At 34.0% G+C, this 25,305-nt stretch overlaps 3 protein-coding genes across 4 annotated transcripts; all 3 read right to left on the reverse strand.

Moving 5' to 3' along the window:
• Positions 1-4,206: 4,206 nt before the first annotated feature.
• On the reverse strand, positions 4,207-8,696 carry LOC104247007 (uncharacterized). Its single transcript, XM_009802935.2, has 5 exons — positions 8,547-8,696; positions 5,927-5,989; positions 5,783-5,830; positions 4,514-4,576; positions 4,207-4,384 (listed from the first exon to the last, which is right to left on the reverse strand). The coding sequence occupies exons 1-5, from the start codon at positions 8,598-8,600 to the stop codon at positions 4,334-4,336; spliced, it is 279 nt and encodes a 92-aa protein (XP_009801237.1). The 5' UTR covers positions 8,601-8,696; the 3' UTR covers positions 4,207-4,333.
• Positions 8,697-11,075: 2,379 nt separating this feature from the next.
• On the reverse strand, positions 11,076-14,706 carry LOC104247005 (mitochondrial import inner membrane translocase subunit TIM22-4-like). Of its 2 annotated transcripts, none has more exons than XM_009802933.2 (4): positions 14,419-14,706; positions 13,064-13,254; positions 12,807-12,879; positions 11,076-11,567 (listed from the first exon to the last, which is right to left on the reverse strand). In XM_009802933.2, the coding sequence occupies exons 1-4, from the start codon at positions 14,576-14,578 to the stop codon at positions 11,482-11,484; spliced, it is 510 nt and encodes a 169-aa protein (XP_009801235.1). In that variant the 5' UTR covers positions 14,579-14,706; the 3' UTR covers positions 11,076-11,481. The 2 variants fall into 2 exon arrangements, with proteins under 2 accessions (XP_009801235.1, XP_009801234.1); XM_009802932.2 differs by lacking the exon at positions 11,076-11,567 and adding an exon at positions 11,662-12,561.
• Positions 14,707-15,779: 1,073 nt separating this feature from the next.
• On the reverse strand, positions 15,780-21,475 carry LOC104247004 (acetate--CoA ligase CCL3). Its single transcript, XM_009802931.2, has 3 exons — positions 21,212-21,475; positions 17,545-18,135; positions 15,780-16,916 (listed from the first exon to the last, which is right to left on the reverse strand). The coding sequence occupies exons 1-3, from the start codon at positions 21,422-21,424 to the stop codon at positions 16,020-16,022; spliced, it is 1,701 nt and encodes a 566-aa protein (XP_009801233.1). The 5' UTR covers positions 21,425-21,475; the 3' UTR covers positions 15,780-16,019.
• Between the last annotated feature and the right edge of the window lie 3,830 nt (positions 21,476-25,305).

Genomic DNA, 25,305 nt, shown 5'->3' on the forward strand with positions numbered 1-25,305 from the left:
CATGCTTGTAATGCTTGCTTGAGATTTATAAATTGACATTGCCTCCCTGGTCTGAGATAAATTGATAAATAATAGATTATGAATTTGGAGACTTCTTAATATAAAAAGAAATGTTTACTTATTTCTTGACTTACTTTGATTTACTGCCATTTTTAATAAATCCATGATTATTCACATTATTAATATATTACTATTGGACCACTAGTAAGTGTCGAAGTCGACCTCTCGTCTCTACTTCTTTGAGATTAGACCGGATACTCACTGGGTACACGTTGTTTTTGTACTCATACTACACTTGTTGTGCATTATGTTGCACAGGCGCATGTAATCCTAGTGGCCTAGTTTGGCGCAGCGGCATGGTTGATACGGGGACTTAGGCGAGCTGCACCTCTCGAGACGATCCACAGCCAGCAGAGTCTCTTTCAGAGTATTGCACTCTATTTTGTTTTCTGTCCAATTGTATTCTGGACAGTTCTTGTACTACCTTATTTCTTAGAAATTGCTCATGCACTTGTGACATCGGGTTTTGGGATGATTATGGTGTATTCTGTATTAACTTCTAAACATTTATTTATTTATTTTGTAAAGATTATCTTTTACTAGCCAAATTGAAGGAAAACCATAGTTTTCACAATTATTTAAACGAGAATTTAATTAAGTATATATGATTGGCTTGTCTGAAAGCGGTGTTCGGCGCCATCACGACCCTTATTGGATTTTGGGTCGTGACATGCACCTTGCGTGCATATTTCAGAGTGGAGCTGCGGGTGATGCTGAGAGCTGACTCTAAAGATGTTCGTGCATTGGATATATCTGCCACTTGTCCTTAGTAGCTTTAGATTTATGCTAATTTGTTTATGTAACTTTCAAACAGATCGTGTATTTATTTGTACCAGCTTTGTAAATTCCAAGTCTTAGAAGCTCATGAGTCGTACTACCAGTCTTTGGATTAATATATGAATGTTCCGATAATTCTTCAGTGTTTTCCTATAAATCTCATTTGGATTGTTTGGACTGTCAGGTGGTTTACCTAGCGGGTCGAGTTAGGTGTCATCACGACTAACGAATTTTGGGTCGTGATACTATCCTTCATATTGAAGATTTTTTTTTAGAAATAGCCTGATTTACAGCCGAAAAACAATCACAATTTCAAAAGCAATCGAAATTTAGCCACTCTTTCATGTAAAGATAAAATCTGAACAAAATCACCCTTAAAAATTCAGAAAAATTCTAGCATAATATGATGGAGTTCAATTTATCTACATATGAAATTCCAGCATAATATGTTGGAGTTTTATAATGTGTCGGAGTTCCAACATAATATGCTGGAAGTTTACATATGAGACCTCTATATAATCAAGCATATTATGCTAGAACTTTTCGTATGCTGGAGTTCCCACATAATGTGCTGGAAGTTTATATGCAGGAGCTCCATATTCCAATATATTATGCTGGAACATTTTGTGTTTCAGCAGAACAATGATTTTTTAATGACTTTACAAATACTGGCTATTTTTTAATTACTAGTCCGAGAAATGGCTAGCCCGTACTATTTTCACTTGATACTGTTATCTATAATAGTCTTTACGTGGAATTGTAGATGAGTGGCTAAAGCCTCCTTCAAACCAATGGTCAGAGATAGGAGTAGCAAACAGGCGGATCGAGTCAGATATGGTTCGGGTAAAAAATGGATAATAAAAAAATGGATAAATTATCTGGCCCGACCCATATTTAATACAGATAAAAAATGGGTTAACAGACGGATAATATGGGTAACCATATTATCCATGACTTCTCGCATATGATCACTTTTAGGAGAATTCTTAATCTCCTTAACTTGAGAAAACCCAGATTTGAGGCTTTACAAATTTAAAAGTTAGAGCCACTGGTTATCTATTAGTTACCCATTAGTTATCCATTTTCTAAATGGATAATATGGTTCTTATCCATATTTAACCCGTTTTAAAAAAGTTCATAATCCAACCCATATTTTAGTGGATAATATGGGTGATTAACTGTTTTCTTTTAATTATTTTGCCGCCCCTAGTGAGAGATATGGTTAATGAGTGCCTTTTTAGAAACTAAAGTTCCATTTATATCATGTGAAAGCTTCTTTAATGGAATCGGATTTAGGAGATCTAATTTTGAAAGGGAGAAATTGAAAAATAGCTAAATTTACAAGTGGTCATTTAAAAATAGTCACAGTTTCAAAAGTAATCGAAATTTAGCCACTTTTTATGTAAAGATAAATCTGAACGAAAATACTGTTCAAAATCCGAAAAATACGAAAAAATACTCCAGCATAATATACTGGAGTTCCAGTATAATGCACATGTCCAACATAATATACTCGAACTTTTCGTGTGTTGGAATTCCAGCATAATATGCTGGAAGTTCATACATAGTTGCACCGATCTCCAGTATATTATGCTGGAACTTTCCGTGTTGCAACAAAATAGTGGCTATTTTTCAATTACTTTGCAACCGCTGGCTATTTTGAATGACCAGTCAGAAAGTGGCTAGCCCGTGCTATTTTTACATTTTTATAAAATAGTGGCTATTTTTCAATCCCATATTGGATTCTATGCGAGGCAAACACAATTACTTCTAGTTTAAGATTCTCTAATTACAAAGTTGTTCTTTTTAATATATACAAAATCCAAACTCTCGAGAATGTTTTTTTTTCGGCATTTTATGCAAGTCATAACCCGATAAATAGAAAAAATTTAATGGATTTTTGTAGGGCTTTTTTTACTTTTAACCCGTGCTAGAAATTATTTATATTCGGTAGCCGAGAAAAGTATACAAAATTTATATATTTTTTGTATATAACATACAAAATGTATATATATATATATATACATTTTTCGACTATTATTTTGAGAGCAGCTACACATTGTCATGTTTCATTTTTTGTGTGAATGTGCTATGGCGTGCCAGGAAAAAAAATGTAAGTACTAGGCATGGGTGGATTTAGCTTATGTTATGGGTTCATATAAATTGAGTATTAAAAAGTTTATTATATATTTATACATTTTTAAATGAATTATTGATAATTCACCAGATCATAAATATAAAAATATATTCAGAACCACATTTTCTAAGCGAACCAAAGTCAAACCGAATTGAACTTGTACAAGATCTTTGTGTTACTAAAGGCCAATTTTAGGCCACTATTGATACTTGGATTCAACAAAATGTTGTTTTCTGTCCTTAGTGAAATTAAAGTTGAAAGTAATTTTTTCAAGTTAAAATTGTATTTGGTCATGACATATAACAAATATTTTATAAAATTTGAAGATTTGTAAACTAAAATCGATAATTAAACATTTCACTTCAGGTTCAAATAATATTTTACCCGAGACCCAAAATTCCATGGATAAACTAACATTGATGGAACGGCAAAAGCTTGTCGAAGTAGAAATGTTTATTGAATAGGAAGTTGTGTTATTACGATCTATCTGGCCGTGAATATCTTTAAATTTCTTCGATTTGAAATTCGACTTGAACCAACGATAGGAAGATTTTGAGGGGAGCAAATACAAGGAGAAATTCAAAAATAGTCAGATTTACAACTGGTCGTTCAAAAATAGCCCAGTTTTAAAAGTAATCGAAATTTAGCCACTTTTCATGTAAAGATAAATCTAAGCGAAAAAACTGTTCAAAATCCGAAAAATACGCAAGTATATTATACTGGAGTTTCAGCATAAGTATGCTTGAACTCCAGCATATTATACTGGAGTTCCAGGATAAGTATGCTAGAACTCCAGCATAATATGATGGAGTTCCAGCATAAGTGCACTAGAACTCCAACATAATATACTGGAGTTCCAGCAAGTATAATTGTCCAGTATAATACACTGAAGTTTGGAGCACCGGTGCTCCAGTCTCCAGTATATTATACTGGAGTCAGCAAAGTATATCGGTCCAATATAATATGGTGGAGTTCATACACAGGTGCACCAAACTCCAGTATATTATGCTGGACCGGTCTCTGTTGCAGCAAAATAGTGGCTATTTTTCATTGACTTCGTAAATGCTGACTATTTTTAAATGATCGATCCGAAAACTGGTTATACCGTGCTATTTTTACGCAAATACATGCAGCTCCTCACACTTTTGAGCAACATACATTAGAGAGTTACATTTACACACTATGAAAATTGGAGCGAAGTAATTATAATAATGTTGAAATTCTCAAACAAATGGTAGAAAGTAACACCATTTCATAATTAGTGAAACTTTTCACATGAGTTATTTATAATTACTTACATATAACCCCATAATATTTCTGATTATTTTATTGACGAGATTTTCAATAAAAGCTAACATGTCAAGACGTGCACGCAGGTCTTCGAGGAGGTAGTTGTTGATGCGGCGTTCTCTGTTACAATTCAAATGGAATATTCATTACATTTTTAATTTTACATACTTAGTAGCAAATTAATATATTACTATAATTATTGCTAAAATACTTAAGAAAACATAATCTCTAGAATGTTAGAGCAATTACCTGCAACTTTGGGCTCAATGTCTCTATAGCTACTGTTGAATTTTGACTAACTCCTGCACCTTGCTGTTATATATAGTGAAATAATTGGTAGTATGAAAAATACAAGTTAGATAATCAACAATCTCAAGAAAATCGCTTTTATTAAACACTAATTCAATTGATCGTATTCTGTATTTCATATCTCCAATATTGCTGTTATTTTATTATGCATTTTTATGGTACTAATATATCGTCTCCTGTTGCTTTTTTGAGCCGAGGGTCTCCTGGAAACAGCTTCTCTACCCTTCGGGGTAGGGGTAAGGTTTGCGTACATATTACCCTCCCCAGACCCCACTTGTGAGATTATACTAGGTGGTTGTTGTTGTTGTTGTAATTCAATTAATCAACAGTACAAGATTAATTAATTCCAGGATTGCTAATCTCTAATTCAAAATTTAACCAAATGCGGGATAAAATAATAACACATTAAGTCCCGCGATTATTATCCCTTATCTCACATACCAAACGATCCCTTAAGTATTAGGCAACAACAACAACAACAACAACAATAACAACCCAGGAAAATCCCACAAGTGGGGTCTGGGGAGGGTAGTATGTACGCAGACCTTACCCCTACTCCAAAGGGGTAGAGAGGCTGTTTCCGAAAGACCCTCGGCTCAAGATAATAAGAAAAACAAGAACAACAAAAGGGGAGAATATTAGTTTCACCATAGAGATTATAGGAAAAATAGGAACCTAAAATGCATAAGAAAAATACAAGACAGAAATGATGGAACCTTAAGTATTAGGCATGAGCTGAAAACCCTTCACATATATAAAGTGTTTACATAATTATATAAACACTTTCCATAATTATATAAAGTGAATAGATGCATCATGCATGACATGTATTTGCACATGTACGTTTTCACTCTTAATCATGGTTAATTAGCATACATTATCACCTCATCAAATCACTTAACCACGGTAAATTAATACAATTTGATAGTAACACCACGTGTAGATAAATTTTTGTCCCCCCCCCCCCCAAACTCCCTCATCCAAAACATCCTTTTCATTTTGAATTTAACTTATATATATTGACAATATAAATGCTTTATTTTTTTTTTACAGAATTAATGTAAGTAATTATTATAGCAAGTTATTTGGTTTATTTTTCATAAACTCTTTCTTCTTATTGTATATGGCAGTATAATTTTATTTAGGTAACCAGATAGTCCGAATTTATAGACTTTAAGAAGTATGAGATTGAGGTTAATATTATATTACCTTGCACAAGGCCCAGTCTGCGGAATCAAAAAATGCACGTTTATGGTCCTGCACGCAGACCATACATTATAAATAACTTATAATGACGTTGTCAAATTCTTATACTGACGACGTATATAACTTAAACACTTAAAAAAAACTCGCCTTTAAAATTAAAGGCTTTTTCTTTGGCACAAGTTCTCCATATCTTTTACCTGAAGCAACGGCCTATAACAATTCACAAATGAACAGATTAGGCTTGGTTAAAGTCATTAAAGCTCATTAAATTTATGAATAAAAACTAAATGTTTTTTTGCCAACAGATTTTAAGTAATAATGTGCTAAAACTAAATGCTTTGAGCTATGAGTGGCTGAAATATACACAAAATATTCACTCATGTTTAGGGCCACATATTGTAGACCCATATTAACCCTCAAAACATATATATTATTTATGACATTTATTCAAAATTTCTCATGATATTTTCTTGGACCACATCAAGAAAAATACAAAGAAAATCATGTGGGAATCAGGAATAAATCTACTGATATCTTGCATACTATAGCCTATAGATGCATATATATGGTTCACAACCTCACAAATTATATAAGGCGGTCCACATCACATCCGAGGCCGGAGCTAGGTGGACAAAAGGGGTTCAGTCGAAAGGTTAATCTCTCTCTCTCTCTCTCTCTCTCTCTCTCTCTATATATATATATATATATATATATATATATATATATATATATCCCCTTAGCTTATTTGCATGTATATATTTTATTATTTTTGAATCTATGTGGTGAAAATCATGCTTTTGCCACTGATCACATCTCTTAGAATATGTCCTTCCTCGAACCCTACTTTGTGCACCGTGCTGCCCTGTATACTCTTCCCAAGTCTCCCAATATACCCATAAACTTAATTTTTTTTTAAAAAAAACATACACACACATACATAGAAAAAGAATCTCGTAATTAATGACACATTATTCAAACTAGAAGAAGCTAAGTGTTCCTACATCAAACTTATATATGAAGATATAATCCATTATTTTATTATGAACAAGATGATTATTTACATGTAAGAAAAGTTATTCTACATCTTATTTAAACGAATATATGAAGGGAGTTTTAACTTATGTAATGGTGTTTAGTTTAAAGGTAAAAAACAATTAAGAATTTAAGTTATATACACTAACAAATTAAAGAATTATATCAACTCCATCATTACTATCTTTAAACTTATCATGTTAAGTTGTTATGAAGAGTTACCTTTTTTTTTATTTTTAAATATAGGTTAATTTAAACGGATACTATAATAATTTATACATCGTTAATACACATAACTAATTACACTCAACAAATAAAAATTATTATATATATTCTTCCAATTTTACTTGAAGATAAAAGAGAATGAAATATTTGGAATTAAACAAGAGATAAGATTGCCAAAAAGGCACAAGAGGTGTGCAACAAAGCAATCTTCAATTCACAAATTTCACATGCTATTGGTGGTAGTTAAAGCTACTTATCTATTACGTGAAGTTTTGTCCAACAAGTAACTTAATCAATTAAATATATTTGAAAAAAAACAAATAACTTAATAAACAGTTTTTTTTACACTTTCAGGTTATTTAAAAGCCAATTACGAATAATTATAGAACTTCACACGTTGTTTGATAATTTGAAAAATATACAAGTAACATGATACAACATGTTAGCATAAAGATGTATATAATAAAATCCATTTGATAAATAAAAGTATAGCAAAATAGCATTTGGTTGGACAAGTGATGAAGTATTTTTTCATTTTTACATAAGTACTTTGAAAAACAAAAGTTCAAATAACACTGGTGGGAAAGGAGAAATAGTTCTTTTTCCAACATATAATTATCCCTTACTGCTTGTTTGGACGGTGGTTACCTATCGTTTTATAATGTATCGTATCGTACTGTATTGTATTGTACTGTATCGTTTGATAAATATAATATTTGGATAGATTGTATCGTTTGTCATTGTTTCATGATACCAGGCACCAGCAATATGAAGAATAAACTTGCAATATTATAAAGAAAAACTACGATACAGGGTAAAATTAATATATAAAAAGGTATGGTAAATAGTAAAATAAAATTATTTAATAATAATGAAGGGTGAGATTGAGAGAAAAAGACAAGGTAACGACACGAGCACACCAAATCGGTCGTTACATAAAGTGACACATTTCATTGTTACGTAAGGACGGATTTAACGATACGATACAATAAAATTTAAGTAACAATCAAAACAAACATCGTATTTAACATAACAATACAATACAATACAATGTGTAACAACCATCCAAACAAGCTGTTACACGACGCGAATCCGAATAGTTGGGATACCAAAACAAAAACCAAACACCATATGAGAAACAAAAGAATAAAATCACCGAAAAGAAAAAGATTTCCTTTTGTAGAGAAAAAAAGAAAAGAATGTAAAAGAAAACAGACCTTACCCTATATTATGAAGATAGAAATAACTATTTTCAATAAATTCTCGGTTCAAGAAAATAATAACAACAACAACAACAACAAACACAGTGTAATCTCACAAGGTAAGGTCTCGAAAGGTTAGTGTATATACAAATCTCACCCCTACCTTGTGAAGTAGAAAGACGATTTTGAATAGACTCTCTGCTCAAGAAAATATTAACGGATGTAGAAGGAAAAATAGAAGAAGATAATTAAACACAAGAACCAACTTCTAGTATTATAATTTGTGTGTAAAAATTGAGAAAGAGTACCTCATGATTTTGAGAGCAGACAGAAAATTCTTCACTTCTATTAGAATCTGCCATCTCTATATTATAGAAGCAAACAAAGGCAAGAAAAATTTATTTATATAGAAAGAGAAAGTGGAAAAAGGTTGGTGTTAGGAGAAAAAAGGGTGATTGAGTATATGAGTAAAAGACAATAACTATAATATCGCTACTTTATTTTAACCTACACGTATTAAAGACATTCAATAGAAGATATTTCATAGGGTAGGTAATTATCTATATTTGTGCTGGTTGGAGGAATATAAAATTTTTAATAAGAAGATTAAAAAAATACAATAAAGGCAAATCTAGTATTAGAACTTAAAGCAATTTCTTGAATATCTTTGTCACTATATTGAAATTTTCTCTTATGTTAAAGGAAATTCAAAAATTCAAAAGTTTATTTTTTTTTAATCTTATTTTTGCAGTATAATTTTTCGAGAATAGGATTCAATTAAACTTCCTTCATTACGAGTAGTTTTGCCACTTTTTGATAGAGTACGCGTGCACAAATTGATCCAAATATCACCGTTGTAACAAAAGAAAAAGATATTACAAAGAATATGAAAAAATTAAAAAGAAGGATGACTACGTATAGGTACATAAAAAGTAGGGAAAACTACATAATATAGTCATTCTAAAAAAATAATAGTCGATATATATATATTTGACTAGCGAATATAATTATTTTTGGCCGACCGACAAATGTGTATCTTGCCCTAGAGAAGTAGAAAACATCGGAGTTGCGCTGTTACCACATCAACATCAATTGGACTCTTTAGGCTTAGCCCCACCAACAGGCCCAATAGTCACACTAGCTTGCATTTATATCTATACCCGTTTATTGTGTCACGTTTTAATTTATATTTGTTTTGCAAAAAAAATTGCAAGTGTACCCGCTTTTTGACATAACTTCATTATACGGGGCTGAAGTAGCAAAGACAATCACGCAAAACTTCAGCATTCTAGTAGCCGGGCCTGAAGTTTAGCTCTAAAGCTGAAGTTTTTGTTTTGTAACTGACGAAATTTTTATTTTTGTAACTGACGAACTTCAGCTTTAGAGCTGAATTTTTTATTTTTGTAACTAGCGAAGAACTGAAGTTTTTATTTTCGTAGCTTATCCATCTTCTTTTAAACTTTTTGTTTTTCTGAGAAAGAGCTGTTAAATGTTCATGGCGATGCTGAGGAACAATTCAAAAAGAGCAGTGAGCAGCAAATAGCAAGGTCTTATGGCTGACAACACTATTTCATTTCCAATATCTCCCACAAAAGATCATACAAACCCACCCATTTCGCCAAGAATTTTCAGTGGATTTCTCACCAGAAGCTTATCTGATGTAGTTGAAGCTGGAATTAATAGCCCAAAATCCATTCTTGACGGCAAACAAATGTTCACTTTTGGCAACCCTTTTGGCTATGATAGAAACTGCGGAAATCCAATCACTTGTATGGACAGAAAGTAGTCAACTTTATTAGTAGATGATAAGTTGGAATCAGAAGGTATTAATCTTGCTCTTCTTTTGAGTGAGGAAATGGTTCTGTTTGGAACAGAGCCTAAAGTTCAAAGTCCTGCTTCCCCTACTGATTTTGGTATCAAGACTCGGGATTTTGGTATTAGCTCTTAGCTTCTACATTAAAAGAAATAGAAAACGAAGGAGGAGAAGGAGGAGGAGAAAGGGGCTGACGTTATTTAAAAAGTGTGTACAAGTTAAATTTTTTTAAAAAAATGGGTATAAGTTAAATGAGAGCGACCAAATAGATTGCCCCATGCAATTTTTACTCCATAACTCCTAATTATGCATTTCGGCGCTGCAAAAATTTGTAGTAATTTAATACTATAAATTAAAAAATGTGTATATAAAAAGTACAATTAAGTTATCAATATTTATTTAACTAAAATATTTTCATTCATTTATTATTTCTTCACAAAAGTGAGGAATAGAAATACTAAAACCTTTTTTAAAATCTTTTTTGTTTGTAATAAAAATATACAGACTTCATCTTTTTCTTGCCTAAACCAATACAACACCAAATTCAACCAAAAGTAGAAAATATAGTTTGTCTAATTGTCATTAATGGAATATTGTTTGAGAGAAAAAGCTCATACGTGCAAGTAATATTTCCTTCATCTTTAGGCGCAACTTATACAATTTAACACAATGATATCTTAATATTATTATATCATATACAAGTAGAACTAACTACTGTTAGAATTTTAGTGCAAGTAAATCAACTCCCATTCAAAAACAATTACTTTCCTTATTTCATTTTATATGATACTATTTTCTTATTAGTTATTTCTGTAATGAATGAAACGCTATCATATTTGTAAACAATTTAATTTTAGACTTCTCATTTAATAGCAACAAAATATTATAGCAAGTTTAAGCTTAATATTTTCCTGACTGACTACCTTATTAGACAAAAATGTCTTAAACGTGTCTAAATAAATGCTAGATTTTTCCTGGACCAGATTCACAGACTCAAGAAAGTTAACAGAGGGCAAATATGAGGTATGAAGTGAGCTGCATGTTTACAACATTGCCCAATATCATTATATCAATATCTTTTATGAAAAGGATATCATTATATCAATATCTTACAGTTGGGGTAAAAAAGAATGTGACTATGAGGGTGTTTGAATTGGCTTTAAGCTGGTCAAATCAGCTTTTAAACTCTTTTAAGTTTTTTTCGGTAGTTGGCAAAAGTTAAAAAGTGCTTAAAATAAGATAAAAACTGCTTAAAACAAGCCAAAAACAATAAGCTGGGCAGCTCCAACTTATTTTTTGGCTTAAAAGCTATTTTTGCGGAAACGCCATTTTTTTATGCCAATCCAAACGGGCTCTATATATATGTAGGTTGGTGTAACTTCCATATTTCAGGCTGATGAATGATCCATATTGTCTAATTACTCACTGGATTAGTGATATCTATCCAAGAACTTCTCAATCAGGACTGAAAATGTAGCAAAGCCAGCACAACCTGCACATGCAGCTTTTGGGCCACCTGAAACAAATGGGATTGTACTATAAATATAAAAGAAATAATAATTTGGAATAGCACAGTCCAATTACTTGCTTCATCAGTGATAGAAAAGCTGTAATTTAAACAGCCCGATACAGGCTTCATTCTACAAGCAAGTTTAGATCAAATGTCAAAAGCCAGAAGAAGAACTCTTTTCCCTTATATCCTTGGAAAGCAGCCCAACAACCCACCCCCCTTTCTTCACCACACTCATAAATAATGAATTAAGTCAAGAATAAGAAACTGGTTTTTGACATTGTCACATAGCAGCACTACACACACACACACACATATATATATAGGGCTCAGGTAAAGCCCCCATGAATTTCTGTATCTTACTTTAGTACTCATGTCAACAACAATGACTACTATGAGAAGATGTATCACTCCATCCGTATTTAATGTTAAAAGATATCTGTCTCCCACTAATACCAAAATACAATCCTATTCCACAGCGAAAAGAAATCCTACTGCAATCCTAATTGTCCCAAGTCCATATGTTACAAAACATAATATTCATGTAGGTCTCAAAAATAATCTACTGAGGTAAGCTAATATTTCATTCAAGTAAGAAGAAATTAGCAGGACGAGCATATGTAACAAAATCGAGGAAGAAATGCAACAACACCAACGTGAACGCCTTCTTTTAAGAGAAAGGTACATTAACATCAAACACCTTAATCCCAAGCTAGTTGTGATTGGCTACAACTGTTTCAACCAACACATTGTTCTCAAATCTTTGGATCGCTTTAAGTTGCTAATACCTCTTTGGGGAAAATTTACGTTATAACATTTGATTTTGTCTTTCTTCTTGTACGTGTGAGTTACATTCCAATGACATGAAAGGGAGCCCGGTGCACTAAGCTCCCACTATGCGCGAGATCTGGGGAAGGGCTGAACCATAAGGGTCTATTGTACGCAACCTTACCCTGCATTTTTGCAAGAGGCTGTTTCCACGGCTCGAACCCCTGACCTCCTGGTCACATAACAACAACTTTACCAGTTACATTCCAATGACATGACCCTCAAATTTGTTCTTTTGCTTTTCAATGTGAAACTATTATCCTGCTCGTTTCTATATGAATCTCACTATCCATGTAGCTCTATCTAGAATTCTAGACCAAAAATATATGAATCAAGTAACATATGCAAGATATGAAAATATATCTACTGAAGATTCCTTTTGTATAGATTTTGCATTGTCAAAGCAACAAATGTTACCTCTAGCTGATAATGTGCCTCCTGTTACGCACCCTGCTACTGCTGTATTTGTCATGTCATGCTTTGCCCGTGCCTTTTAACATAATAGAAAATAATTACTTATGACATTTGAGCTTCAGAATATTTGGAAAGTACCGAACTCTAATTGTAAGAATGATTTCCCAACTTCTTATCCCTTTTTTAAAAAATTAACAAGAAAATTGTAAAACAAGAGCTGTAGAACCCCATATAGTTACCATCGCTAAGATCAAAAGTACCTTCTCAACGACACATTCAGCAGCAGAGAAAACCAAACCCATAACAGCAAAAGTTTTGCAGGAACTCCAACTCCTCCGACCCATCTGCTTTGCTTGGTATACAAGTTGTTGCCTCGTTGTCATTTCCTCTTGCATTATTGGGTTATCCAGTGCCCCTAGAAACAGACCCATGAACAACCCTAGTCCCCCTCCTACAAAACGGAAATAATGCGTCAACAAATGAACCCACAAAGTAACCTCACAGCACAGTCCATAAGCATCCACTGAGATATTCCATTTAAGTTACCGGAAAGAATTATCAAATTAGATACAACGAGAAGCTCTGGAACCAGATTTTGTTCACAAAACAACAACAGTTGATAGAGCTTGTAAGCTAACTGGAATGAAGCTCTCTACAAGAGAATAACAGTCATTGCAACAGGATTAAGATTAAAGACTCTTGCATTACTTCGGCACTCGTAACATAATTATGACATAAAACATAGAAATAGTGTCATCCAATTTTTCCGGCATAAGACAAGCATTGTCATCCATTATGTTAATGTATTGCAAGAATGATAATTTGAACTATCCATTTAAAATAACAATGAACAATAAACAAAAATAACAACTAATACGTTTCAGTCCCAAAGAAGTTGGATTCAGCTATATGAATCCTTGTCGACTACGTTATTCCATTTAAACTCATCTCACGCCAATATTATACAAGTATTCTAAACGTATAAATCTCTAAAAGGCTAAACCACTCCTAGAACATATTCTCAACTAATATGTATGCATGGGCGGAGCTAGAACCCTAGAAGCCACATGGTTTTAGCCGAACCTAGTAGCTTTAGTCCAAACTTTGTATTTATATTAAAAAAATCACTAAATATATACAAAATTAAATTCAGAATCCAGTTACTAACACGTTATGCTGCTATCCTAGAATTTAAACACCATAAAGTTTAAATCTTAGCTCCACCGCTGTATTTCTTCTAGTGTGCCCTATGTTTTGCTAAGTCTGCATGTATCCTAGAAATTGTAGGTCAGACAACTTCATTCCATCTGATTTTAGTTCTATCTCGTACTCTTTTAACACCATCACTAGCCATGGTTTTACAACAACATACCGGTGCATCCAAGGGCAAAGCTACATTTTCGAAGTTTCGTCACTGCGTATATAGGTAAAATATTAGGTTTTAGATACATACAACTTATTTTGAACATTTTTTACTTCTTTTAAGTTTGAACACACTTGAAAAAATTCCTGGCTTCCCACTAGGTGCATCTGGTGGTCGATGCAGGACATGACCAAAAAACTGAACAATATGACACAAAAATTAAATCAAACTAGGAGTGTAATTAAAACATACCCATGACTCCACTAACAACACTACGAACAGCACAGTTGTTCCAAATGTCTTGTCCCCTTATTTCCTCCACAGTAGGCATCCGAATAGGCTCAATCTGAGGCTTCTGAGCTTCTTCTGAGCTTGACTGTGCCTCATTTGATTCAGTTGCTCGATCACTCATTGCAGCTCAGGAAAAATGAAACTGCAATTAATTTAAGATAAATAGATTGGAAAAAAGAAAATATTGCATTGAAAAGTTTGAAAATGATCTTAGGTAAAGAGGAGGCTTGCGGTTGGGCGGCAACCGGCGGCTTTTGTAGGTTTAGTTTCATCATTTATGGCGGGTTACTTTACACTGGTCAGATTCAAAATGGGTTCACGGGTTTGGAGTCATAACCCGAATATAAATGGGCTTCAAGTCGCTTGTGGAAAAATCACAAATAGCCACTTTTCGGCTGATTTGCACAAATGTCCATTTTAAGGATACTGTTTAGATTTTGTCCCCATTATAAGATTTTGTGCACATATATCCTTTGAAAAATTACCCTTTCGGACAATAGTAAATTCAGGTCTAATGTTTGCTCATATAACTTATAGTTTGTTCATAAAATATTAAACTATGATCTAAATTTTATAATACCATGCAAAATTTTAGATTGTGGTCCAATATTTTCTCGTAAGATTTTAAGCTTGCTAAAAAGGATCTTGGTGAATTAAAAGGTTCATCGTTGGCAGAAAAATAAAAGTGATTCGTTTACGAAACAATTGATACAAAGAGGGACAATCGGTAAAAACTTCACCCACTTTTCTGCCTTTAAAATTGAAAAATAGCTATTGTCCGGAGAATTCAAATTCCCCGAGTGTCTCCTAGAGTTTCACTTGTGGAATTTGAATTACTAAGATAGTGGCTATTTTTCAAAAATATGGACGAAAAATGGCCAGCGGGCTATTTCTACCTTGGTTATATGAACGATTACCAAACTAAATGCAAATAGATGATGTAATGTGTCGCAGGCCATGTATCATTCTGAGTTTTGGTGATGAACGTGTACTCTATAGCTAATTTCTTATCAATGAACGCGATTTATAAGGTTACTTTTTAAAAAATTAACCAAAAATCAACAACGTTTTGAAATTATAAAGTGGTTATTACTATGTTTTATCCTAAAAAAAAGAGCAACCGGTGCACTAAGCTCCCGCTATGGGCAGGGTCCGGAAAAGGGCCAAACCACAATGGCTTACCCGCAAGAGGCTATTTCCACAACTCGAACCCGTGACCTCCTGGTCACATGACAACAACTTTTTCTGGTTACGCCAAGGCTCCCGTCAAGTATGTTTCATCCTACAAATTATAATAAGTAATTTGCCTAGTAGAGAGGACATTAACAAAGAAAAGTTTTTGTTTCACATACTAAGAAATATAAGAAAGGTTCAGTTAATACGTAAGACTTACTTATGTACAGTAAAGACCAAAGATAGATAGAGATATGTCGACCCTAAGCTACAAAGACAAACTCAAAGTTGCCTTTGTATTATTTTTCTTGATCAAAGTAGTATAATTTTATTGATAATGACTAATGAGAAAACATGCTTCTGTATTATTTAGCTGCAGACCATTATAATTACAATCTACTCTTCTTCACTGGTCCCATCTCCTTTGCCTTTGTCCTCAACAAGTGCTTTTGTATTTTCCCAGTAGCAGTCTTTGGCAATGGTCCAAACACAACTGACTTTGGAACCCAGTACTTAGGCATTTTCGATCGACTAAAGTTCATAATATCTTCTGCCAACTGTTGTTGGTCTGTTTTCTTCACATCAGCCTTTAATGTCACGAATGCACAAGGCGACTCGCCCCACTGCTCATCCGGCCTTGCCACTACAGATACCTCTAGTATTGCTGGATGTAGATATAGGATATTCTCGACCTCGACACTACTTATGTTTTCACCACCGGAAATGATGATGTCCTTTGATCTGTCTTTGATTTCTATATATCCGTCCGGATGCTTAACTGCAAGATCACCCGAGTGATACCAGCCTCCAGCAAAAGCGTCCTCGTTAGCTTTAGGATTCTTCAGGTACCCTTTCATTACAACATTACCTCTGAATACAATCTCTCCTATTGTTTTTCCGTCTGCTGGGACAGGTTTCATGTCTTTCGTGGTAACAACATCTAATCGCTCCAAACCAACATATCTCACACCTTGGCGTGCATGCAGACGTGCCTGGACATCCGGGGGAAGTAAATCCCACTCGGGCTTCCACGTGCATACAGTGGAGGGGCCATAGGTTTCAGAAAGGCCATAAGTGTGTAAGACACGGAAGCCACGTTGTGACATTGCTGCAAGAACAGAAGGAGGAGGAGAAGCACCGGCTGTGCTGACGTGCACAAGACGAGGCAAAGGAAGGATGGTCTCCTCTTTTGGGGCATTAACTATGGTATTGAGAACCACAGGTGCAGCAGAAAAATGAGTCACACCAAGATGGGCTATAGCCGAGTAAACAGCCTTTGCGGTTACCTGCATGCCGAAAACGGGAACAGAAGGCAAGCTTGTAAAGAACCAGAAACAAAGCAGATATAAGGAGCAGTGTGTTCAAAAACCAACTCAAAAGGCATTTTCTTTTTACCTCCTCCAATTTAGAAATAGATCTTAAGAGCCAAGTGCTTCCATTTCAATAACTATTGAGATAATTAAGTTTTACACTGCAAACCAACCAAGCGAAATGGAAAACAATTCAACCAAACTCGGAACTCCAAAAAGGGAAGAAAAGAAATGGAGTTGCGTGCTACCTAGCCAAACTCCTGTCATGTCCTCCCTCTAATTTTTAAATTCCCGCCTTAGTGTCCAATTTCATAATATACCCAAACGCTATTGTCCATTCTATATAGTTTGAATTTTCTCTAAATGTCAGCACTAGGAGATATGGTGCAAAATAAACAATTATGACTGCAGTCGTCCATCTTACTCAATTAGGATTTGGTAATCCAATACTTCGTAGGTCAAAGCATACTATAGCTGAAATCTATTTTTTCATGTGCCAATTAGTTTGGCATACCTATGACCAAGCAGATTACGCACTGCTCTCTATTAAGTTGCAAATAAGGCATGAGAATTCCGTGTGCAGAAAAAAGAACAACGGAATTACCTGTCTAAGGCATATGTTAGTCCCACAAATTGCAGCAATTGTCCAAGCGAAACACCAACCATTACAGTGAAACAGTGGTAGAGTCCACAGATAAACAGCTCCCTCTTGCATGCTCCAAATCACAGCATTACTCAGCGCCATAAGATAAGCCCCACGATGGTGCAGCACCACTCCTTTAGGACTAGCTGTTGTGCCGGAAGTATAGCCCAAAGCAATAGTTTGCCACTCATCCTCTGGTGGCATCCATTGAAAGTCTGGATCGCCAGTTTCTAGGAATTTCTCGTATTCAATTGCCCCTTTCTCAAGAGCATATTGGACCGGTGTTGGATCACAGTTTTTATCAGCAATTACAATCAGAACTGGAGCCTTAAATTTTCCTTTACTGTTATTTTCCCATACTTTTAAAGCTTCCTCGGCCAAGGGAAAATACTCTTGGTCCACCATGACAACAGCAGCCAAGCTATGGCCCAAAAGAAAAGCAATCGTTTGTGCATTTAGACGGACATTGACAGCGTTTAAAACAGCTCCAGCCATTGGAATTCCAAAATGAGCTTCATACAAAGCGGGGACGTTTGGGGCAATAACTGCAACCTGCCAATGAAGTGGACAAAACAAGGATAACTAGGCGCATCCACAGGGATACAGGAAATGCATTTCATCAAGAGGACAACAATATTGATGTCCACAACAAACTAATTCAAAGTTTTGGCATTTTTGTTCATTTAATATGGAGAGACAAAGTGCAACAGGCAACAGAACAAATAAAAGTTGGTGTACATAATACTTAATCGCCTCTTCTTAAATTGATGATCCAAAAACCCAATATGTAAATTTTAGCTTCTTCTTTCATCCAACTATCTTTACTCATCTTTTTCTAATCTTAAAAGCCATTAAATAGATTAAAACATGTAGGATGAGAAGCAGAACCATGCATTATTATATCCTACTATGACGCCATGAATGAAATTGGCAAGCCCATTACAAGAGGAAAAATATGGGAAAGGTCAACTTACAGCAAAGAATGAAACTTTTGGGGATTGAGAGGCAGAAAAACTAACATTCTACATATTTATATTGAGAAAACAAAGATCCTCTAGTAAACTCAAAGTTAATATCATTTCTGCTGTCTGATTTGTCAACAGATAGCAGGAATGTTTTCGATGTATACATAGTTTATGTTGTATAATACCAGTAGATGAAAAGCTGTGAACCTATCCTTGCTAGCTTAGTTTATTATAGTATATAACATACTAATATCTAATTGTCACTTCCTACTTATATGGAGCCCAATTACGTTCTCTCTTCTTCTACCCCTCATGTTCACTCTCTCTCAGGCTCGCATACATGCAAGCATGCATGCACACCATGTTTCACACTTTCAACCAAGAATCAGACTGAGCCTATTATATATTAGATTCATCTTTCTTTATTCCTTGTTATTGCAGAATCTGCTTGTGGATGACAGCGTAATGGATTGCCTCATGAGAATAGCACAGATCTTACCTATATATACAAAATCTACTCTACTTTGATGGTTAGTTCAAGTTATCTTTTGCAGAAAAAGCAAAGAGATTTATAACTGAAGATTTTCATGGGACAGCATGTATAAAACCACTCTGGTTAAGAGTTCACTGAAATACCAAAATGACATGCCTTATATGGTTAAGAGTTCACTGAAACTCTAACACAAGCCTTATATGGTTCTAAGGCTAACCGAACAACAATTGCACCAGTAAAAGAGCTAAAGAGCAGATGAAGCCAAAACTAGTTTGAAGAAAACAAAGATAATGCAGTGCTACAGTGAGATCAACTGATCAAGTGCCGTGGTGCTCTCTCGAATACCAATGCATAATCACTTTAAGGCTCATATTGCATCTCTGAGAGACTGAGACTTGCATCAAAGAAATGTAATTTCTTCAGCTAGATTTCCGTTAAAATATAGGTTACCAAGCACTACTTTTTGTAATAGATCTCATAAAATGCAATAACACTTGGAAACAGGACAGTGAGATTAAATAAAGTTGGATTATTTCTAAAAGGAAATGACTTCCACCCGTGACAAAAGTCAATTTCCCCATTTTGGCGAAAAACATTTTTTTGGAGAAAAAGATTTTCCAATAATCAAGGTAACCAAAAAAATTTGCCGCCATACCAAACACGCTAAGGAAATAAAACAGCTGGTGCCTTTACAAGGATCGGATAGTTGACATTAGTTCTTCAAAAGATCAGACTATAACTTGCGGGAAACAAATTCAAAATCAACCAAATTTCAGCAGAAATCACTTTCAGGTTCACTTAGTCAATAGCTTGTACAAAATAAATAGAGTAGCAATTAGTTCAAGAATAGAAAAGAGAAAGCACAATAATAGCACCTAAGTAATAGCAGGTCTTCAACAAAAATAGAAGATGAAAATGTTACACCAGTCCAAAGATAACAAGCGCTGCACACGCAGAGGATAAATAACAGAAACATCAACTAAAAATCCATTCTTGGATTTGGAATGGACATACCAAACCAGAGTAATCAGAGTATTCTGCAGACAAATGGACGAATTTCCATAATTCAATGACTCAAAAAATGAGCTTAATTGAGAAAAATAAGAAAGCGGACCAATACATAGAATACTAAAGACACTACAAAGGGGAGAAATGAAACTTCCGATGCATCAATCAACTATGTCTCAATAACAAACCAGTTGGAGACAGCTATATCAATCCTGTATATCCATTTTGCTTTGTTCAAGCCCAAAAAAATAATATTGATAAAAAGAACATAAATAATAAATAAATGGACTAAGAAACAGATATAGAGGCTGATCTTTTTCTTCTTATTTTTCTTTTTCGAAAAAATTTGACGAGTAAAATGCTGATTAGTAGATATTCAACATGTTCTCCATATCTAGAAAGGTAATACTGAAGAAGATGCTAATAACAACAATGTCAAGTATATGTCTTCCACTTGGGCTTGGCTATATAACTAATCCCTCTTAGCTCAGTTCAGGTCAGATGGAACTATACAGCAACAACGACAACAATAATAGTAATAATAATGATGACGACTGCTACAACAACAACTTTTAAAGGGGCGATCCCCGGACAAGGGAAAATCTGATCTTTTTCTTTTGTCTGTTTTAGTTGACGAGCAAACAACAAAACGCTTAATTTAGACCAAATATGCTATATTTTCCATATTCTAGAGCAATAGCAATAACAATAGTAGTAGTAATAATGATGATGATTACAACAGGGTAAGGTTACGTACAAAGGGTAAGGTTACGTACAATAAACCCTTGTGGTTCAGCCCTTCCCTTGACCCCCGCATTGCTGGAGCCTAGTGCCCCGGGCTGCCCCTTTTTTTTTTCTTAATTAATTGACGAGCAAACAATAAAATGCTGGATTTAGTACAACTTTTCTATATTTTCCATATTCTAGAAACTAGAAAGGTGATATATACGGAGGATTACAATTATTTTTAATGTGCGCAAGTTGATCCAAACACTATCCTTATATAGAAAATGAAATCTCAATGATCCTAATAATTTTTAATGCGTGCAAGTTGATCCAAACACTATCGTTATATAAAAAAACAAATCTCGATGATCCTACTAACAATAACGGCACATGTATAAATACCGTGCAGAACTCGGAAGACAGAGAACTTAATTACCGTGCTACCAAAGGTGACGGACCGTTTGGTAAGAGCAGAGGCCAATTGACGGCAACGGCGATAAGTCTGGTGCCACGTGTACTCAACGGAGCCATGAATTAACGACTTGCGATTTGGATACACCGTCGCTGCTCTATCTAAAAACCATAACGGAGTTAACGCGGTGTAGTTCGCTGAATTCTTTGGAAGATCATCTATGTCTCTTTCCGCCATATTCTCCCTCTCTTCTCTCTCTCTCAAAAACACACGCACACACACACTCGAAAATGCTATTTATGTACAAATGGCTGTAGACTTGGATCATGAATTACACGTCACAGAACTGAAATTAGGTAGTAGTAGTAGTCAAGTAGAATTCAATTATTGCTCCATGATAAATGATACGGTATGGAATTTATTACTATAGCATATAAAAAACTATATAAGAAATTACATTTAGTATAATCATTAGTAGTTTTTAAGGGTATTAATTACACTTTTAATTTAATGGTATCGTATATTCCTTCTAATACCACTCCCACACGCTTCTCTCTCCAATTTCCACACCTTCACCCACGTTTCCCTCCCACACCCACTATTTCTGTATCAAAATCCCATTATTTCTTTCATAGCTAAGGCTTTGAATTAGAATTTGGGTTTTCAAAAGACATTATTTATTTGGATTGGATGTTGTTACAAAAAAATGAGAATTCTGTCTACGTCTCTCTATCTCGCAATCCCAAATTTCAGTAATATAAGAGAAAAGGAAAAGAGAGCAGCAATTCCATCATTGATAGCCATTAAAAAGCTTTGAAGCTTTAAATTCTAATTTGGGTTTTCAAAATCATTATTTGTTTGGATTGGTGTTGTTGTAAATAATTGGGAATATGGTTTGGAGTTTATATCTCAATTTTGAGGGGTTTTGGTGAAGATTAGACTAAATTTCAGATTGAAACTCGAAGAAGAAGAAGACATGACATACATTATATTGGAAAAATTGTAGACTGTTGTTTATTTATTTTTGAGCTTTGTGTTTTTGTGTTAAAAGTTTTGATGGGAGCTTGTTATTCCACTTCTTCTATTTTGGAGCTAACTTGTGGAGAAGAGAAGATGTTTTTTAAGTTATACATATTGCTATACCTTTAAATTCAAGAAAGTATGGTTGTATTGTACTTAAAGAGGTGCGAATTTGTAGAATAGGTTGAATGTGAGGAATAAGTCAAATAAGACTCACAATGGCTTATTTTCTATATTTAATATACAACAAAACTACATATCATTTGAAAAATTAATATGAAAATACAGAATTTCAATGTTTCTATAAATTATCTACAAAATTTCTCAGGAAGATCTACCCCTCATCATGTTTTTTTGGATTCCATATTTAGCACTGCAGTTTCATAAAGAGTAACAAGAGCATATAGGAGAATCACAAAATTGTAGCATAATCGGGATTTTCGACATAATTGCGTTTTTTGCAGAAGATTTGTAGAAGTTTGAGTCATTTTTGATTTGTGAAAACAGAAAACAAAGCATCTATAAAATCAGAATACAAATAATCTACAATTTATCTACAAAATATCTACAAACTGGGTACATTGTATTTTAATATCCCAATTCCCATTCAATTGTAGCATAATTGGGATTTTCGACATAATTGCGTTTTTTGCAAAAGATTTGCAGAAGTTTTAGTCGTTCTTGATTTGTGAAAACAGAAAACAAAGCATATATAATCAGAATACAAATAATCCATAGTTTATCTACAAAATATCTACAAATTGGGTACATTGAATTTTAATATCCCAATTCCCATTCAATTGTAGCATAATTGGGATTTTTGACATAATTGCATTTTTTCAGAAGATTTGTAGAAGTTTTAGTCATTTTTTATTTGTGAAAACAGAAAATAAAGCATCTACAATCAGAATACAAATAATCTACAATTTATCTACAAAATATCTACAAACTGGGTACGTATTTGGACTCGACATGCTTCCCCTGAAATGTATGTTTCACATTTTTGATACATATTTTTGTCCAAAATAGTACTAAATCATCCACTTAAATATAATTTTTATACAATGTTGTTCAACTTTCATACAATAAGTAAATGAATAAAAGAAAAATAAATAAACAACTGTCTATAATTTTTTTACAATTTATTTATAATTTTTCTACAATTTCTGCAATATAATGTATGCTTCTTCTTCTTCTTCTTCTTCTTCTTCTTCTTCTTCTTCTTCTTCTTCTTCTTCTTCTTCTTCTTCTTCTTCTTCTTCGAGTTTCAATTTAAAATTCAGTCAAAACCAAGTCTAATCTTCACTAAAACCCCTCAAAATTGAGATATAAACTCCAAACAATATTCCCAATTATTTTCAACGACACCCAATCCAAACAAATAATGATTTTTGAAAACCCAAATTTGAATTCAAAGCTTCAAAGATTTTTAATGACTATCAATGGTGGAATTGCTGCTCTTTTTTCCTTTGTTTTGTATTTTTGCCATAATTACTTTTGTTGCAGAAGAATTGTAGAAGATTTTGTCGATTTTGATTTGTGAAATCAGAGAAAATGTTGAAATCTAGTTTAGTGCAAAAAACAGAGTACGAAAATTTTGTAACGAAGTCGACGATAGTGATTACTATCACGCCCCGAACCTGGGCCTGGACGTAACACAACACTCGGTGCCTGACTACATGTGACCGAGCGAACCAACTGGCTGGCTGAATCAACATGTGGTATCATAACATACTGAATGTGGAAGATAAACTAACACATGCTGATATATTGAAAGTCTGGATGATATAAATCAAATTGCGGAAATACTAATACAATTCTAAAACATATTTGTAGCCAACATAGCTTAATATAAAAAGCCCGTGACTTTGTCTAACTGTTACTCTAGTCTATGAAGCCTCTAAAAAGTACTGAAAACACTAACTGTAACAAAAAAAATACTGAAACTGTAAGGTAATGAAAATGCCCCGAAAGAACTAGGATCACCAAATAGCTGGTACGAGAATCCTAGCGCTCGGAATCATCAACCTGTAAATCATTACCTGCATTGTGAAATGCAGGCCCCGGGCAAAAGGGACGTCCGTACATTTGAATTGTATTGGTATGTAAAGCAACTGAAAGAAAGAATTATAAATGCTGAAACTGAAATTAAGCTGATAACTGAGATTTGATAATTGATAACTGAAATGGTAACTATTGAAACTGAAACTGAAATGATAACTGATAACTGAACTGATATTTGATAGCTGAACTGGTAACTGATAACTGATAGCTGAACTGATAACTGATAACTAAACTGATAACTGGCAACTAAAACGGTAACTAATAATTGAACTAAACAAAGGAAGTAAGGATATGAATACTCCCTCTCCTGAATGATGAACAACCTGTTTATCTGAATAATAAACTGCGGCCTCAGGCCCAATATATATATATATATATATATATATATATATATATATATATATATATATGTGCACAAACTGCGGCCTCGGGCCCAAGTATACGTATACATAACTGCGACCTCAGATCCAAAATGCATAAAGCATAAACTGCGGCCTCAGGCCCAAAGATGCATAAATCATAAACTGCGGCCTCAGGCCCAAAGATGCATAAAGTATTGACTGCGGCCTCAGGCCCAAATACAGGTGTTCAACATTCAGGGATTTTAAAATCAGGAACTGAGAATCATACTGCAATACATAATAGTGAAATACTGAATCACGCTGAGTTACATGATACTGGAATACTGGGTCATACTGAGTACATAATACTGGAATACTGAATCATACTGAGCTATATAATACTGGAATACTGAATAGGACTAGAATGAGATATGTATTCTTGAACTGATTATGAACACCGAAACTTCAACTGTTTATGACATGTTGAGTAAGCCATACTGAGACTTAGGGACATCAAACCCAAGTCTATATTGAATACGAACTGAGCTCACAGCGTTCGGAATGAAAGTCATGAACGAGTTATGAAGCTAGAGAATAGAAGCTCTACAACTATTCAAGGAACTAGGCTTAACTATATTTCTGAGGCAATTGATACGTCGTAAAAGAAACGTAGTGTAGGGAGGATCATTAACA

This window comes from Nicotiana sylvestris, chromosome 10 (assembly GCF_000393655.2).
Source record: "Nicotiana sylvestris chromosome 10, ASM39365v2, whole genome shotgun sequence".
NCBI lineage: Eukaryota > Viridiplantae > Streptophyta > Magnoliopsida > Solanales > Solanaceae > Nicotiana > Nicotiana sylvestris.